Below are 19,337 nucleotides of genomic sequence, written 5' to 3' on the forward strand. Positions count from 1 at the left end.
GGGGATCCAGCATGCATCACTCTTTGCACCTACCTAAGGTCTGCCCCCATTCCAAGTGCAGTTGTTGCAAAAATGATTCTTATGTGATTGTTTTCACTTGAAAGACAGGCATGATATATTCATTTACTATGCTATATTTTGGAGAGTGGTATTGCACAACATTGCAATTTTCTTCCTTTGTTTTCTCCATTGATCAGTTGATCACCTAGAAGTAGCTTAGCGTGCTCAATAGCTTTACCACACCATACAAGTTTTGTGTTGACTATTGTGACAGGAAAGCATGACCCATTCTCCTTTGTTCTAATAAGGTCATCAAACAGTGATTTGAAAACACAGTCATAAGGTGAAGTTGGTGTTGTGTCACTTGAATATGGTCGTCGTCTTCTTAGCAGCAAACTGATGTTTTTTCTTAGAAGAGGTGTACAGTTAATTATGCTGCATCTGGAAAGTTTCAACTCTTTCTTGATAGAGTTGATGCTGCCTTTATTAATATTTGCTGTCATAGCATACATTGTACAAACTGGGAAAAGAGCCTGAAGATTTTTAATCTTCTTGTATGCAGGTCTAAATTCATCCTGCCACTGCAGAATGCATTGGCCTTGTCAGTAATCAAGCATACCTGTTGCTTTGTCCATTCAACCTCAAGTAGACATTCAAGAACATTTTTACCTTTTGGGTGTCCGACCATATATGAAAATTCACCTATGCATAAGGTACTGTGATCTTAAAACTGTTCAGTGACACATATCATATGCCCATCAAGTGTGGCACAAAGCTGATTAAGAGGTTCCAGTACTACAACTTTGCACTGTAGGTAGAAAGGATTCAGTTAAAAAATCAAAGTTTTTCCATATCCTGTGGGTAATACAACAACTAAGTCTTTGGATTCTATCAGGTTGTACAAAGCATCTATTTGTCTGGGCCTGAGCCCAGTAATTGGTGTCTGTGAAGCAAGACTTGTCTGGTTATATTTCATGACAGCTTGTTTGAGATTATACATCCGATCTAAGTGAGCCATCTACAAATAGGATGAAAATGAGAAAGCTTTGATAATTTAACACTGGCAAACAACCACTTTTATAAAGGTTGCTATATATCAATAAGTGTGCATGTCATTAAAATATTGTGATTTTTAATGTTAATAAAAACTACCTCAATTTATTTGAAGCAGGTTTGTTTTTGATGTTGTTTTTAATGTGTGTGTGTGTGGGCATATGTGTGTTGGAATATACCATTACTATCTGAATGATAAAGGATATTCAAGACCATACAAAGTGTTTTGTGTCATACAATTTAGTTGAAATCGGTTGATGTTGGAAAAATTTCTTTGAAAATGTTCATTCTTACTACATAACCCCATGTTTAGTTTTTCTTTCTATAGCACATCTTAAGTTGAAACCCTCTATGCTTCAAAAGGACTGCACATACAAGTATCTCATACATATACTTGATGAATACTTCACTGATTATCACTTATCCGAGTTTGAGTCATTTTCTGCTGATGCATATTAAATGTTGATGTTCTAGGGTTTAACACCATTTTTCAGCACATGATAGGCTATACATGGCGGCCAGTATAACTGGTGGAGGAAGAACCCTGGAAAACCCAGGGAAGAACCACCGACCCACGATAAGCTACTGGCAGGCTTTCCCATGTACCTACGCTAGCTGAGCCTTGGACTCGAACCCACGCAGACAGAGGTGAGATGGCAGTGATCTGGAACGGTGAGTGCTTTAGACCACTCGGCCACTCGGGGCCCCTCATATTAAATAATTATTATGAAAACTACATGCATCATGATAGGCTGGCATGTGTTTTCAGTACTAATACTGCACAAAGTGTATGTTGAATGTGTGTTTAAGTTGATGTTCATTATAACACAAGTATAATTGATACTACATATTGAACTCTTTTGAATCAGTTGATATGAATGTTACATAACTTATTTCTTATTAATGAACTCAATTGAGATTACATATACACACGCAAACCAATCATAAGACATCCTACCACTTTCATTATTTTTTTCTTATGTGTACACATGGGCATAAATTGAAATATGTATCACATTTGCATAGAACTATATGTATTCAGTTATCAGAACATGACAATGACAGATGACGAAAAGAAACTAAGAAACTCCAAGTTACTGCTGTCCATATTTAATCATACAAGGCTCAATGATTTCTTTAATGTACATGTCGGTGTATTTTATTTGTTTTTATTTATTAATCCTTGGGGGCCCAAAGTGGCCGAGTGGTCTAAAGTGCTCTATGTTATGGATCACTGCCATCTCACCTCTGTCTGCTTGGGTTCGAGTCTAGGATTTGGCCAATGTGGGTATGTGAGAAAGCTTCTCGTGGGTCGGTTGTTCTCCTGGGGTTTTCCCGGGTTCTTCCTCCACCATTAATACTGGCTGCCATGCATAACAACAACAAAAATCCTCTATCCTTCTTACTCAACATAATCATCAATGCATGCCTCAATCAATAATTTCTATTTCATTAATGCAAGCAGTAAGCCAGACATGATTCTATACGGATTAGTGGGGTGTATAGGACATATAATTATACCTGAATTATTCCATATCACAATTTCAACTTAATCATGCAGTCTGGAAAGTCACCATGCACAATGCAATGCCCTTGTTGATGGAACGAGGTTCCACAATCAGGTGATCAACATTCACACACAAACTATTGTTGCATAAATGGGATGCATCGAGCTCCTTTGGAATGTTCAGATTTCTCAAGTTTACCATTAAGGACAGTCTGTAGACCTGCTTTTTCTTCCATCTGTTTGACTCAGGGTCCCTCTATGACAACAGGCCATATAACCTATTGGATGTTACTTTTCCTGTCCATAGTATACAATTACTATTATGTCCTGGCTCTGCATTTTAAGATATTTTTGTTAAGAGGTTTTGGGGAAAAGATCCTCCATTGCAACTTGTACATGGTGTAGGAATACATTGCTTCTAAAAATAATGAGTGTCATCTCCAACATATACAGTTAATGTTAATTCTGGGGGAAAAAATAATTTTTAAATTAAAAATAAATTCATAAAATTTTGTTAAATTAAATTTTTAAAATATTGATTATATTGTTTTATGTTTATAACCAATATACACAAGATGTGAAAATGTTGTGTGTCTATCATTAATAATAAACATTTTATGCCAGTTTAAAGTTTGATCAATAGTGCCCTGACAGGACAGATTACAAATAATTTTCCTATATAGTATCTACAATTGTTTATCAATGAAGAACATTCCACTGTGTGGCAGTCAATACAAATCATATTTAAATCTAAAATACCTTCAAAGATGACTTCACAGTGACTTTCTTGTCCTAGGTACACCGGCATTTCTTTGAGAGGCTGGACTGTCAACAAAGCAACATACAATGGAACACAGATTTCACATCTGCATCATCACCAAGACCTTGTTACTCATTGTACACTGTGGCTGAAATACACAGAGACAACTACACCATAAGCTCATATTCTGAAGAATAAACAATTACCTTTATATCCATACTAAGAATGTCTAAATCTGACGTTTGTGTCACCACCAAAATGAGTGGAAAAAATGCTCTAAACATAGACTAGGACTATATTTGTGGGTACTGAACTGGAAGTACTAATTGTGACCTGATTCCAACTGCATATCCAAGGAAAACAATTAGAGCTAAGTTTAGAGTTAAGCCTACTACTTTCAACGGCGCTACTTGAAGGAAAGTGGAGTCATTAGGATATATGTGAGATGAAGTTCATTTATATTTCAATCATGTTTTGTAGTTTTCTTTTTTTATATTTAATAACTATGATATACATCAAAGAAAATGTTTCTCCTTCGATGATAACTCTGAGTCTTATTTCAGTCATTGGGAATAATATGTTAAAATTTCTTTCTGTGTCGCTACTAAAAAAACGTTGAGTCACTCAAATATATGTGAGATTCAGTTAATTGATTATTTTAATCATGTTATGTACTGTTAATTTTTTGTGTTTATGATAGACATCTTTGAAAATGTTTCTACTGAGATATTAATTATTATCATTGCCTCTGATACAAGTCATACATGTCATGTAGGCTTTAAGTAATGAATAACAGAATTTGATTTCATGTGCCTTTATATGGAGATTATTCAATTTATTTGGATCATCATACATCCATATACCTTTGAAAGGTCATTATTTACACACGCTGAGAAATACACAAAGCAAACATTAGTGTTAAAGGATGTGGATAGTTATAACTGGCGGCCAGTATAACTGGTGAAGAAGAACCCTGCAAAACCCTGGAAAGAATCACGGACCAACGAGAAGCTAATGGCAATCTTTCTCACGTAACCACGTTAGCTGAGCCTGAGACTCGAACCCACACAGACTGAGTTGAGGTGGCAGTGATTTGGAACAGTGAGTATTTTAGACTACTCAGCCACTCAGGGAAAGTGAGAACTACCATCTTATATGGAATCAGGTCACAATACTTCCAGTTCAGTACCCACGAATGTAGTTCTAGTCTATTTTTAGAACATTTTTCCCTTTCTCATTTTGGTGGTGATAGAAGTGTTTTATTTATGCTTTTCTTGTAGGGATATAAACGTAATTGTTTATTCTTGAGAATATGACCTCAGGGTGTTGTTGTCTGTGTGTATTTTGGCGACAGTGCACTGTGTGAGTGAGTAATAAGGCATTGGTGATGATTCGGAAGTGAAATCTGTGTTCTGTTTAGATGTTGCTCTGTTGACAGTCCAACATCTCAAAAAAGAGCAGGTCAACCTTTGACGAGAACTTCAACGTGAAGTCATCTTTGAAGGTATTTTAGATTAACATATGATTTGTATAGATTGTCACACAGTGGAAAGGTCAGTACTGAGAAACAAATGTAGAGAACATATTGTAAAAGTAATTGTGTTCTATGTCCTGTCAGGGCAGCATTGATTCAGCTTTAAATTACTATAAATATTCAGCGAAAATCTCATTAAATTCTGTGATAGCACATAATAGTGTTTGTAGAATATGGACAGGAAATATAACATCCAATGGATTATACAGCCTATTGTCATATAAGGATCCCATGACAAACACATGGAAAACAAAACATGTTCACAGACTGGCACTGATGGTGAAGTTAAGACGTCTGACTATACCAAAGGAGCTAGATGCATCCCATTTATGCCATAATAGTTTGTGTGTGAATGTGGATCATCTGATTCTAGAGCGTCATTTCGTTAACAATCATAGGCAGTATTGCAAAGGTTATGGTCATTGCATTGGCCATGGTGACTATCCAGACCGCATGATAAAGTTGAAATTGTAATATGGAATGAATTCAGATATCCTGATATATCCTTTACACCCACCCACATCCATATCAATTTATGTCTGGCATGGAAGGATAGATGGATGGATGTGTTGAGTACCAAGGAGAAAGGAAAGAGTATGGTCTTTATTTTAGTAGACCATGCTGGTATGACTGCTTTCTTAAATACATTGCTCCCTCCCTTCCTTCATTCCTTCATTCCTTCATTCATTCATTCAGCTTGTCTAGTAAGTTATGTCTTGTCATGTCATGTTATTTTAATTTTGAAAAAATCTTTTAATCTTTATTTATTTTGCCTTTTAATTTCTTTATTTGTGTCTTCATATTCAGCGAAAACTGTTTCGACCTTTCCATAGGTCTTGTCAGGTGGTAGTATGTAACACAACTGCACATAACATGCATTGTGTTACCAATGGATTTCCCCACTACAGTTTTCCCTTCTGTACAATGTGTTCTTCATGGTGTCTTTGAGCACTTTCATTTTGCACATGGAATTAAGATAACTTTTTCTGTCTGCATTGTCCATTGGCTCCTTCTAAACCTTTTCATAGGAGAGATCACCCTTGGTGTCTAGCAGTCCTTTGCAGTAGTCAGACTTCCTATTGCACTGCTGTGCCCTGTACCTCAGATTTGCCTGTATCATATTTCCTCATCTTGCTAGAATATGTTTCCTGGTTTGTGGATGCTTTTGATATAGCTGATGGTAAGTGCAGTCTTTATCCATTGTCTCCAGTGATCTCCGAGTCCTTGTTGAAAGTTTACCTTCCAAGTGTGTCACTTTTCTTTTCAGTGATGATCACAGGCTGTTATTGAGTCTATGTATTGTTGAATGCACTCTTGCCTCAAAGTCTCTGGAATGGTTCACATTTTTAGGTAATGAAACACTGATTGATCTGTTCACCACCTCACATTGCTGTGTGTTTGTGTTCAGTCACAGTCTTTCTACAACATCACAGGAGAGTTTCATTTTCAGAACTTCTAGCAGGATATTCTTATAATTTTCTGTCATGTTGAGATGAGTCACTTCATGAGGGCCCATGTATGCTGATCGGATCCACCAGCTGTTAGTACTTCCTCCCCCACAGACCTTTGAATAATTCCGGCATTTTGAGCAGTCCCCTGAATAACAGCACAGAGTGTCATCCAGTACTAGGGGACGTTGACATATAATTTTTGTAACATCACCAATAATGTCCTCCATCATTTGCTTGAAGATTAAACCGCAACATGCTTTAATGCATTGGCTGACAATTGTCTGTTTGAGCCTTTTTCCTTCTCTTGTTCTTATTCTTGGAAACATGGTTTCACTAAATATTTCAGAATTACACCGTTTGAACTGTAAATGACCCAAATGGACGGGATCCGACAGACTTTCTACTTTCCACATTGGAAGCAGAATGTCATAAGCATTTTGGAAGCCAGCAGCAGCCTGTGCATTTCCATCTGTTGTTGTATGTCTAATAAGAATCTCTTGCAGCACAAACTTGTTTCACATTTCTCTTGCCATTTCATACTCTGAATGTGGTGCAACTGGTGACCGATTTACTGTGCAGTCAACATGGCCTCCTGGACATTGCACATCAAAACCTTTCCCCTTCAGCCATGCTCCAGTCCAACACAGCTTGTTTTCTACTGTAGTCCCCACACAGTATTGCTTCTACGTAACAGTTTCGCAGGCAATTCTAACAGCTTGTGATGAACTTTGACCAGGTTTCGTTTCATGTCCAAAGCTAATGGCATTGTATCTTGCATCAAAAGCAATATTTATTTGCTCAGTATGCTGAACACCACGCATGACATTAACCTGACTAGTTTCAGCTTGTCTGTCATGTCCATTTCATTGAGCTCCACAGTTGCTTTGCCTACAAGGTTGGAGGCCCTTTGCATAGATGTTCTGCTAGGTGGCGGAATGTCAGTGGCTGCAAGCAAGTATCTAGCCCTGGTGTTGCCCATTGGCGTATCTTGTAGTCCAGCTTGAAACATCATATTTACAGCAGCAGGATTTGGCCCAGATTTATTTGTTTTTATCTCCTCATACAACTTATACTTTGGTGACTTAAAACTGCAGTTTTTACACATCATAGTATGCTTCCAAGCAAGTCCCCATGAACTGTGAGATCTTATCATGAATATAAACATAATTCAACTGGTGCAACCAAATAATTTATGCAGATAAAATTCCTGACAACACCAATTGTTTGAAAACTTATTTGGTTTCTGACGCTAAACATCGGAATATACGACGAGGAGTATGTGCAGTAACCTTTTCAGCATTTTTGTAACACATGCACATATGTATGATTTCATTGCAGTGGTGACTTTAGACTGAAAGATCAGGATATTATTTTTTATCTGCTAAGATAGAGAGTCTCTTAGCAATGATTTAATAGAACATCCTGATGATGAGGCTAAAATATTAAAATGATTTTTTTATTTAACTCAGATTCTAACGATAAATCATCATTTTGGATTGCCGTCTCGTTTAGGATTAATAAAGATGAAGGGCTATGTATGCACCATCAGTTGTAAAAATCATTCGGGACTGGTTCCACGATGATCGAATTTAACCGTTATATCCACTCCGGTTACATTTATCAAGACATGTGTCAAATCATCGTTGACCCAATTGAAACGAGAAATGTCATGACAATTTTTCAACAAAAAGAGCATTTGCTCGGGTAACAGTTATTGAAAGAAAACTATAAAGATGGTTTAACACATAAGGCGAGGGTACAACTAATTTAATTCTACATTGCCATAATGTTAGGCACCAATCTGGTAATGTTTTCGCCGCGTAAATATCGGTCGACAAGAGGCACAAAACCATCATCAATGTATGCATCTCCTGTCGGCAGGCCCGACGTCCCACTAACATTTTTGTTGCAAAATCGTTATCATGTGGTTCTTCAGGTATATGTAATGATAATCATAGACACAAATGCCAAAAATGGTAACTACCCCTCCCGACCGACGCTGATTCATTCGAAAAGAATTTCATCTGTTGTAAATAATGATGTTGATACTTTAAATGTGAAATATTCGTAAACAATTGTTCCCAGGTTGTGCATAAGTTCTACTGGGGACAAATATCAAAGACGTCGGTGTTCATTTATCAACATTGATATTCTACCCTCATGGACTTTGAGTTCCGGTGAAGATAAACATCAGTAATCCGGATTAGCATACCTTTGCGATGTGACGTTCAGACTTATAACATAAATCTTAATAAGGATGGGTAACACGTAGACAAGTTGCTAAATGTAAGAGGTCAGTTGCTTTCATATGTTTCCAAGTTTAATATTCATCTAACCTATCTCGATGAAGCTAATACGCGTTGACCAGATAAAGAAACGTTTCACAACACCGCCACAGCAGGGTATTCAGACACTGGAGCTGTATGCTTTATAGCATATGAACGTTTGCCAAGTCTTCTTATCTTTAGCAAAGATATATCAAGGAAAACATAATTCAAAACGTTTGTAGACTATAATGAACCATCCATAAAAATAGATTGGAAACTGCAAAAGTACCCTTTGAGAAAGCATTTAAATTCAACAACTCAGCGCTTTTTTCAGTACAGAAAACAAAGAAGATGCATAAAACGTCCAGATGTTCTGGAAAATGGGGAAAAATAACGTTTCAATGTTTTCGTTACTGTACTTGGTAAAGCAGAAGGCCACAAAATCTTCTTCTCACCCCAGAGGTATGTCAAACACAACCACAGCTTGAAGCTATAGTTCAAAAGCTGCACGCACGGATTCATAACTGTTTACGCGTAATTAGTACAATCAAGCAAGAGAAACATGTCATTCAGCATGAAACAGACAAGTGGAAAACATACTGTTTTAGTATTAAGTTGTAGAAACTCATCAAGGTCAAGTACTCTATGGAACTTTATGTTTGCCATGTAAATGTTTCTGCTATCTTTCATGTTCCGTTCTAAATAACGGTGGAAAATGTGACTATACGGTTGTGAACGACGGTGGGTTTTGCATCTTCGGACAGAAGATATTAATACTCAAAACCACTTTGTACTTTTCTCACGAAACGTTGAAACAACATCAGAAGAATAACAACAATGGCACAAGACATCGCTGGAGACGACGAAATAAAGTCTTATGATATTTTGCAAAAACATGCACTCTTGGTATAATCGCGTTGGCAACTTAGGTTTTCAATCTTCATATATGTACGAGATTTCATCCATGAATAAAGACTGAAAACCATAAAATAGAGTCATATTGGCCAAGTAGAATACTCATCAAAGGGAAAAATGTGAAGTATAGATAGCAGTAGCGATTCGAGATGTGTCAGACATTTTAGAAGCAGGGATAATTCAGGAAGGACATGCGTGATCATGAACGCAAACCCTGGATTTATAAGGAAGTTGAGGAAGTGATAAAACTGAAGATTATTAAACATAAGCAAAGGATAATCATTTACAGAAGCAAACACTTTATTTATACGTTCAATCCAATGTAGATAAGATATATGTTATGCACACATTTAGCAATATAATTCACATCAAGCTCAACACAATGTTTCGTAGCTAAAGTGGGCACACCTGACTTTACAAATTTCTTTTTAATAGGATGAATGGACATTAAAACTCAGCACAGTCTGTGATATATGTTTGTAAACAATTACCTGCACTTGGTTTTTTCCTATTGTGCATGGCATAGTTATATAGTGGAAAGCTCCCTATTAATAATGGTGAATCAAATAGGATTATCAATGCTGTTTTGTTTGAAGATGTATACACTGCAAATTCTACCTACCAAGTCCAGATGATAAATAAGAAACCGTGCACAGTGAATTCTCACAATAGTACCTTTTCATCAAATGGAATTTACCTTAATATATAGTCCATTCATACTTCTGAACGACAGGCCATGCATGATGCCATATTAAGAATTTTAAATGTACTCTATATGAATCCTTTTTACTGATCAATTATATAATTCTACATAATGAATAAAAGCTATTTCATCATTTGTATAATCTCCATCAGTATTATTATTTGAGGTAATCAGACTAATATGTAAATAAAAGCATGGGATTATGCAATTTAGCAAATACACGTCGCCCTGTGGGACAGTCAGCATTGGAGGGCGTAACATCACCAACCTCCGCTTTGCAGACGACATTGATGGGCTGGCAGGCAGTGAAGACGAGCTAGCCACCTTAGTGAAGAACCTGGATAAAACATCTTCCAGATTTGACATGGAGATAAGCGCTGAGAAGACAAAACTGATGACAAATAGTGGCAAACAAATCTCAGCCAAGATTAAAGTCAGAGGACATGAACTGGAAACAGTGAGCCAGTTCAAATACCTTGGTTCCATAATCACTGAAGAGGAATCATGAGCAGAAATTTTGTCAAGAGCAGCACAAACAATGGCAGCTTTGTCAAAGCTAAGACCCATCTGGAGAGACAAGAATATCTGTCTGAAAACTAAAATCAGACTATTGCGAGCTCTAGTCATCTCAGTCTTTTTGTACTCATGTGAGGCATGGACCCTGACAGCAGAATTACAACGAAGAATCCAGTCACTTGAAATGAGATGCTACAGAACCATCCTTGGCATCTCTTACATGGACCACATCACAAATGAAGAAGTGCGTTAACGCCATCAGGCGCGAAGTAGGCCCATATGAGGACCTCCTCACCACCTTCAAAAAGAGAAAGCTGAAATGGTATGGCCATATCACTAGAGCCAACAGTCTATCCACAACAGTCCTGCAGGGCAGCGTCCAGGGTGGCAGAAGGAGAGGTAGACAGAGAAAAAAGTGGACTGACAACATCACAGAATGGACCAGGAAAAGTTTTGCGGAGACACAGGCATTGGCACATGAGCGAGACAAGTGGAGGGAACTGGTCAGATGTTCAGCAGCACAGTGCCTCAACAACCACAATAGGTCATGAGACTGATGATGATGATGATGAAATACATGTCGAGTAAGATTTTCGGCTATTTCGCTCTTACGTTAGGCAACAATCTTATATTTTGTAGGATTTTTTTCCAAACTATTGGTCTAAAACATTCTACTGCGTTTCCCTTATATTTTGTCTTTACCCGTTTCATGTTTTCTCTATGAAAGTTTATTATATTGTTTTATCCTATTTCTCAGCAGTCACGATGACCAAAAGAGTGTCTGCTTACCACCGAGCACAAGAAGGTGAACTTACAAAATAGGGTGGAGCAAGCAGAGCATTCTACGACTCACATTCAGTGTTTAAAGAATTGTCATTCTCCTTCTTCTTCAAAACATTAATTTTAATTATTTTCTAATGATGCTTTAAATTCCCGAGTCAAATGGACGTTACCTAAGTAATTCAAGAAATAGAGAGATATTCTGTGTGATAGGTGTGTTGACTTTTAGTCCGCATTTTCACTAATACTTATGAACAAATCTTGATCTGAGGAAGTGAAAGAACGTTATATTTCACTATCAAATCCTTGAAAATAAAAAACTTTAACAAATTCGATTATTGAAAAAGAATATCTCTACATAATAACAAGCAAGAGATGAAATGCCAAAAATAAAAAAATGAGGACTTTGAGCTTGAAGTTTGATTTTACTTCGAGCTAATAAAAAAAGGATTTTTAAACGTACATTTTTTTTACTGTTCGTGATAAGATCATAATTACAAATCGTTTATTGAAGTATATGTAATAATAGCAGTGGCACTTGTATGTGCCAAATCAATCTGAAAAATTCATCAATTATCTTTCTGAACTTATTTCAACAAATGCCAACATCGACTGACATTATGCAACACTAATATTTTCAGTTCATTTTAATCTCAATATTAAACATGCATTTTTTATCATCTTACATTAGGGACCTAGTTTAGAATCTTTTAGGAACTGGATGTACACAAATTATTCTGTGTTCTGTGTATGACTATTTTCGTGGTGTATAATTTTTCGTGATATGCTTTGGTGCTACAGGCAACGAATTTGAAGACTAAATGAGCAGGTATCGCATTGTGGAACTAATCGAAACGTTTCCCTAATTCACGAACTCAAGTTCTGACAAATGTCTTTTTTTCTAGAGACCAAAAAACTTAACGAAGAATATTAGTAAGGTTACACAATAATAGAGTTTAATTAGTCGTTTTGAATGAGATAATATGGACTCTGATTTCGAGACGAATAGGTAATGATTTATTTTTCTAGACAAATAAATATGAGTTAAAACATAAAGCTAGACATCTAAGTGGACTAGCTCGTCACCTCAGACAATCAATGTAAATTATTACTTTTATTATTGCTTATAAAGATCCTTTTTTTTTATCTAATGCTAATGCTAATACCGCTTTAACTTCCCGAGTCCAGTAGACGTTTCATAAAGAAATTGAGAAATGGACACATATGCTGTATGATATAAGTTGACAAATCGACGTTTGAAAAGACCCTTTATTAGACAAACGCAGACCACATAGCCATTTTTCAGTGCACATGCCAACAATTATACCCATTAACGACAAAAACGCAGTGATAGATAAACAAGTCGATGAAACATTAATTGCAATTTTAAGGCAACATTTTACCATTGATGCATACTATATAAACAAATAAGCCACATACAGGCTTGCTTTATTCCGAATCGGTTCCAGCAGACCATTTAAAGATATAATATCATTATTCTATCAATACTTAACTTTAAAATTAACGTCAGCAACTCAACGACGATGATACACCCGTCCCATGACCTTACTCTACTAAACAACCTTGACTATTGAACTGACTATTGTATTATCAATGGTGACCCTGAGTAGCATGTGTCTGTAAGTGTTAAAGTCAAGGATGAAAATGATCAATGATAAAAATACTGGTCACTGACATATGTTTGTTTGTAGTGACCTCAACCTTGAAATAGAGGACACGACATACTATTTGACAAAATGTTGATTTAAGACATAAACAAAGCTAAAGTTTTCTTACATTATCTGCATCGGTTCGAATGGCATATTCAAATAGGGATCGAGATCAGTTAATTTTGCTTTTATTTGTCTTGGTATGTACAACGAGTACGTACGGACGAATGTACATACAAATGCATGCATGCATTTATCTATGTATGTATTTATGTATGTATCTATGTATGTCTGTATGTACGTATGTCCATAATAAGAAGAAAAGGGATATGTAAATAACTTCTCACTAATACATTTTCGAAACGTGCCATTTCAAATATTATATATATATATATATATATATATATATATATATATATATACACACACACCAACGAAATTTCTGAGTGTGTTTGACAAGAAGCCATCAAACCAATTTTAATAACAGTATTTTCAAATTGAAAAACAGAAAAAGGTAAACGTGTATTATGTTTCATGTGATCATTAAAACATGTTGCAGTTTATCCAGCAGTGAGATTCCTTTTCTAGGAAGGTTAAGAAGAGCACATGTTCCTTCTATCATTTGTCATGTTTTGGGTTTGTTTTGACTTTCATTTTGCATTATCATACAATCATGTTTATGTGTGTTGTATGTTTGTAACAGTGAATATCATACGTGTTTCACTATTTTAGTGTATATTATGACAAGGCTCAAATTAAACAAAAATTGTGGGGGATCGAGATCTAAACTAGAGATACAACGCAAACTATTATACGCTCCACCTAACTTACGACAGGATGCCTCTTTTCCTTGTATTTCTTGTTGTGGAATAAGATTGTTGTATACATTCAATACTTCACATAAAAATGGCTACCATACCTGATGGTTGGGCCCCGAGTTGTGGAGTGGTCTAAAGCGCTCTCCGTTACGGATCACTGCCAGCTCCCCTCTGTCTGCGTGGGTTCGAGTCTAGGATTCGGCCAATACGGGTATGTGAGAAAACTTACCAATAGCTTCTCGTGGGTCGTTGGTTCTTCCCGGGGTTTTCCCGGGTTCTTCCTCCACCATTAATACTGGCCGCCATGCATAACCTATCGTGTGCTGAAAAATGGCGTTAAACCCCATAACAACCAGTACTTGATGGTAGACTGACATCTCTTGTACAAACTTGAGGGTTCTTCATGCGAGTGTAGTTTTCTCAAAATTGGTCCAAACGATGATCGGTGATTGTTTAAAATAGTTTGGCAGTCTTATGTTTTCATCAATAACTACAATTATTCGATTGTGGATTGACATCATTGTATTAAGCTGAAATCCCTTTAATCTAATGTGGTTCCTGTCATATTGGGTCAAATTGAGTTGAGAGATGTTTGAAGAAGTGTTCTGTATATCTTATTCTAGAGTCTGTAACGGTGGTCATATTTAATAGCCGAACATCATCATTTGCACCAACACAATTGCTCTTTATGTTATCGTGGTTTAAGAAGACTTCGATGTGTGCTTCACATTGATTCAATGTCATTGATATTAGTCGTGTTCATCTTTGTGTCTGGATTACCTTACTCAGAGAACAGCAAAATATGATTTACTAACAAATATAATATCAAATAATCAAATAAATATAATTATCTTAAATCATTCTTGAAAAAAAGACCTCCAAATAACCAATCATTTTCATTGGCGTTGTGTCATAACTGTATATTTTATGTTTATAAAGGATAAAAATGTATTTCATATCGACTTTACTAAATTCGTGTTGCAAATAATAGTAGTACAGATTACATTTTATTTATTGGTTTTTGAGTAGATTTCTATAAATTGTTTTAATAGCAACAGTAGTTTCCGAAACATGACACAGATCTTGTCAATATTCAAGTAACTCTCTAAACTATGACTGTGATTTTGAAACAAAGTTGCTCTGAACTCTTTTAAAACCGATTAGTGCTTATCAAATGTGAATGGGAAAAATTTGAATTAGTGCTTATAAAATGTGTATGGGACAAATTTGAATTAGTGCTTATAAAATGTGTATGGGACAAATTTGAATTAGTGCTTATAAAATGTGTATGAGACAAATTTGAATTAGTGCTTATAAAATGTGTATGGGACAAATTTGGATTAGTGCTTATAAAATGTGTATGAGACAAATTTGGATTAGTGCTTATAAAATGTGTATGGGACAAATTTGGATTAGTGCTTATAAAATGTGTATGGCACAAATTTGAATTAGTGCTTATAAAATGTGTATGGCACAAATTTGAATTAGTGCTTATAAAATGTGTATGGCACAAATTTGGATTAGTGCTTATAAAATGTGTATGGGACAAATTTGAATTAGTGTTTATAAAATGTGTATGGGACAAATTTGAATTAGTGCTTATAAAATGTGTATGCATTTTTTTGAATTAGTGCTTATAAAATGTGTATGGCACAAATTTGAATTAGTGCTTATAAAATGTGTATGGGACAAATTTGAATTAGTGCTTATAAAATGTGTATGGGACAAATTTGGATTAGTGCTTATAAAATGTGTATGGGACAAATTTGGATTAGTGCTTATAAAATGTGTATGAGACAAATTTGGATTAGTGCTTATAAAATGTGTATGGGACAAATTTGGATTAGTGCTTATAAAATGTGTATGGCACAAATTTGAATTAGTGCTTATAAAATGTGTATGGCACAAATTTGAATTAGTGCTTATAAAATGTGTATGGCACAAATTTGAATTAGTGCTTATAAAATGTGTATGGGACAAATTTGAATTAGTGTTTATAAAATGTGTATGGGACAAATTTGAATTAGTGCTTATAAAATGTGTATGGGACAAATTTGAATTAGTGCTTATAAAATGTGTATGCACAAATTTGAATTAGTGCTTATAAAATGTGTATGGGACAAATTTGAATTAGTGCTTATAAAATGTGTATGGGACAAATTTGAATTAGTGCTTATAAAATTTGTATGAGACATGACAGTTGTATTTGCAATGTATGTGCATCTCTGGCACATAATAACAACATTTGTAATCATGTAATGGTATATAACACGTGGATGGATAGGTAAGGTAATTCTTTCTACGTGTGTATAAACACGTCTCAATCATTAAAGACAAACTTAATGCAAATAATACTGAAGTAACTATAAATAATTTGTAATAAATAAATGATCAAAGCAAATGCTACGCTTGGCTGCATTTACGTGACGTGCATATATTAAATCATCGATTTCATATGAATCCTGATCTAATCCTCCGCTTTAAGAGAGATAAAATGTTAGAGCGATCCAGTCGTATAGAACATAATTATTTATAATTTATTCAGCAATAAAGTATTGCACTCCTTATGACACCTTTTCTGGAGTGAATTTATTACATTCCAATGTAATGAAAGTATTTTTGACAAGATTCATCAAGATGGCAATATCCCTCTTCCGATCCCCCACTTATGTAAAAGACTCACATTAGAAGTACGTTGTGATGTAGTACTCTCCATTAAACTACATATAAAATATTATCTGGCAATTAACCTGAATACACAGGTATCGCATTTTATGAAAATAGAAAATATATTGAATGAGTACAAATCTAAGTAATACAAGATACTTCAAAAACAATGTCTGCTATATGTACCAGGTTTGATTGAAATATATTGCAGGATATGATAGTGAAAGAAGGTGCTCATGGGTAGAAAGACAGACAGACTGACCTGGCGATAATAATACCCATCTGCTAGTGTTCAATACTGAAAATACAACATATGTTAAGATGCTTCTTCGACTTCTCCCAAATTTGCAAAATGTCTGCTACAATGTCATGTCAAAGACTAATGTAGTATGGAAAGTTCAAATTTAAAAAAGAAATGAGAGCCATCATGAGTTCTGTTCCAGAACTGAACTTATGAACGGTGGATATATAATGAATGAAGAAAGCATAAAGCATACATCGAAATGGAGAATTCCAAAAAAGCAAATACCACAACTATGTCATTAGTCTAAGATATGTAACAATTTCGATGGAGATAACGTTAAATGACTTTAAAGTTTTCATGTAAATAAAAGATTAAATACTGGATAAAAGTATATACAAAATGTAAAAACATCAACGCTGTGAAAATTGATTAATTTTGATATATAAAGGGACCACTGGTCACATAGCGAAACATGAGTGCCAATTTTGATATAGATATCTTAAGTGGTTTTAGAATTTAATATCGAAAACAAAAGTCTGGATAATATATGTTTGGATGAACATTCAGATGGATGCAAACATTATTAATCCTACATAATTGCAATTAAGTAAGCGGTAAGTAATCAAACTAGTCACAACGTTGTAAGTATTCCTTTAAAGTAAGGTTTCATCATATTGATGGATACGTTTTGTGATCCTCTATTGTTAAAATCCAGGCATATCATTCAATGTTCCTTAAGCGACATCATTAGTGTTTGTCGAGTCAGATAACACTTTGGTAAAGTATATTCGTTTGAGTATAGTTTCACAGGCAGGCTTTGACAGCTAAATAACACTGTTTGATTTGATTTTTTGCTTTTCTTATTAGATTTTTATTCAATGTGTATTTTTATGTCGTATGCAGCTGATACCAAATATATTTCTTAAATGATCTTTCTTTAAAAGTCACTCAGTTTTTACTTTATCATAAATACAATTTCATTGCTTTGTTTGTTCGTATGTTAAGGTATAATTTGACCTTTATTTAATAAAATTCGTCAGCGTTATTAAACCTTTCCATTAACGTTGACGATGATCCCACTCAACTTTGAAAACGACAGTTAGCCATTCCTTTATATAAAAGGCAAGAAAGACGAGAAATTCTTGTAAAATTTAATGTAATGTCGTATAAATGTAAACGATCCAAGAGAAAGAATATAAAACGTTAATATGCCAGCTTTTAATTCCCTGTAAAACAATTACCAGTCAAAATAAGTTAAGAAACATTCGAGGCTTCTAACGAATAAAAGAGCCGCCACTCCTGTCCGAATATGTTTAGATACTTTCATCAGGAAATTAGTTTTTGTTTGAAGGATTTCATGGACTGGAACTAAATTTGGAATTAAACATTTTAGAAAGATTATGCTTTTGTTTAATTTGTTTTTTCAAAAAAAAGTTGAGATATTGCACATTTTGAAGTTGACGGTGTCTTAAATATATGTGTAATTATGTCTTATATGAGACAATATTTATACATAACACTTTCTTAAATTGTATTTTCCTCTTTGCATGCACAGTGCAATCGTAAATCGATTTCACTGAAATCTACCTGGAGAAGGGAATTCTCACTTATACGTCGAATTCGTTCCTCGATCTCATAATTTATATGAATCGAAGCCCTATTACCACCCGAATCCAGCCCTTCCTGAAGACGAAATTAGTCTTTCTGTCTATAATATATAGACAAAAGGCAATAACGCATGCTTATTACGTGCTGCCTACAGGTTGAGCCAGTTGAAGTCTTTGCTTGCGAACTAACAAAAATGGCTCATTTCGCCCCGCCCCAACCAAGTGGATATTTGTGCAATTTTTATGATATCCATTGAGGAATTTATTATATTTCAATTCATTAAGTGTTCAGACCAACTAGGCAATACGATCTGGAGTCATATATGCTGTGCTAGTGTCTGCATAGTGGATTATTAACAAGCGGCGTGAATATAATGTGTCTTTCACGTTACTCTTCTTAGAGTTTTTTCAGTGAGATGGTAGAAAAACACTATTGTCTATGTCGTGTTTAAAGAATATGAGTTAAGTGTGATTCTTAAGGAACGATTGGAAATTTTCTTTGGTGAAAATTTGGTATGCGTGTTTTGAGCTAATGTAAAGTTGGGTTTGGAATTAGTCTGAGTTTCATCTCACCATTCCCAGCAGTGTATGGCAATTTAGACAGCTATGTTCGATTAAAATTCTGAGCACACCCGCTCTCAGAATCAATATTCCAAAACTACGTCGTAGCGGCTATGAATGAAATAATAAATAGTCCACTAATCCCTATATTCCAGGTAGGTTTTGATACAATGTCGTTTCATTTAGCTATCCCCTGTTAAAAAACAGACCCTAAGTCTCTATCAAAGTGGCTTCCTGCAAATCCATTTTTCCATAGGGAATGAAATCAGGGCATCTACCCACAT

General features: G+C 35.2%; 1 protein-coding gene across 1 annotated transcript; it reads right to left on the reverse strand.

Annotated features, from left to right (window-relative positions):
• Window positions 1-29: 29 nt before the first annotated feature.
• On the reverse strand, window positions 30-3,368 carry LOC149771475 (uncharacterized). Its single transcript, XM_089948395.1, has 3 exons — window positions 3,320-3,368; window positions 239-598; window positions 30-106 (listed from the first exon to the last, which is right to left on the reverse strand). Exons 1-3 carry the CDS (start codon window positions 3,366-3,368, stop codon window positions 30-32), a joined length of 486 nt encoding a protein of 161 aa, XP_089804521.1.
• Between the last annotated feature and the right edge of the window lie 15,969 nt (window positions 3,369-19,337).

This window comes from Sinohyriopsis cumingii, unplaced genomic scaffold (assembly GCF_028554795.1).
Source record: "Sinohyriopsis cumingii isolate HCF-2022 unplaced genomic scaffold, ASM2855479v2 utg001825l, whole genome shotgun sequence".
Lineage (NCBI taxonomy): Eukaryota > Metazoa > Mollusca > Bivalvia > Unionida > Unionidae > Sinohyriopsis > Sinohyriopsis cumingii.

Coding starts and splice junctions, on each gene's coding strand:
- LOC149771475 (XM_089948395.1), bottom strand. CDS start 3,368: ATGCCGGTGTACCTAGGACAAGAAAGTCACTGTGAAGTCATCTTTGAA. Junction 599..3,319: donor CTGTGAAGTCATCTTTGAAG/GTATTTTAGATT, acceptor ATTACTGACAAG/GCCAATGCATTCTGCAGTGG. Junction 107..238: donor CACAAAACTTGTATGGTGTG/GTAAAGCTATTG, acceptor TATATCATGCCT/GTCTTTCAAGTGAAAACAAT.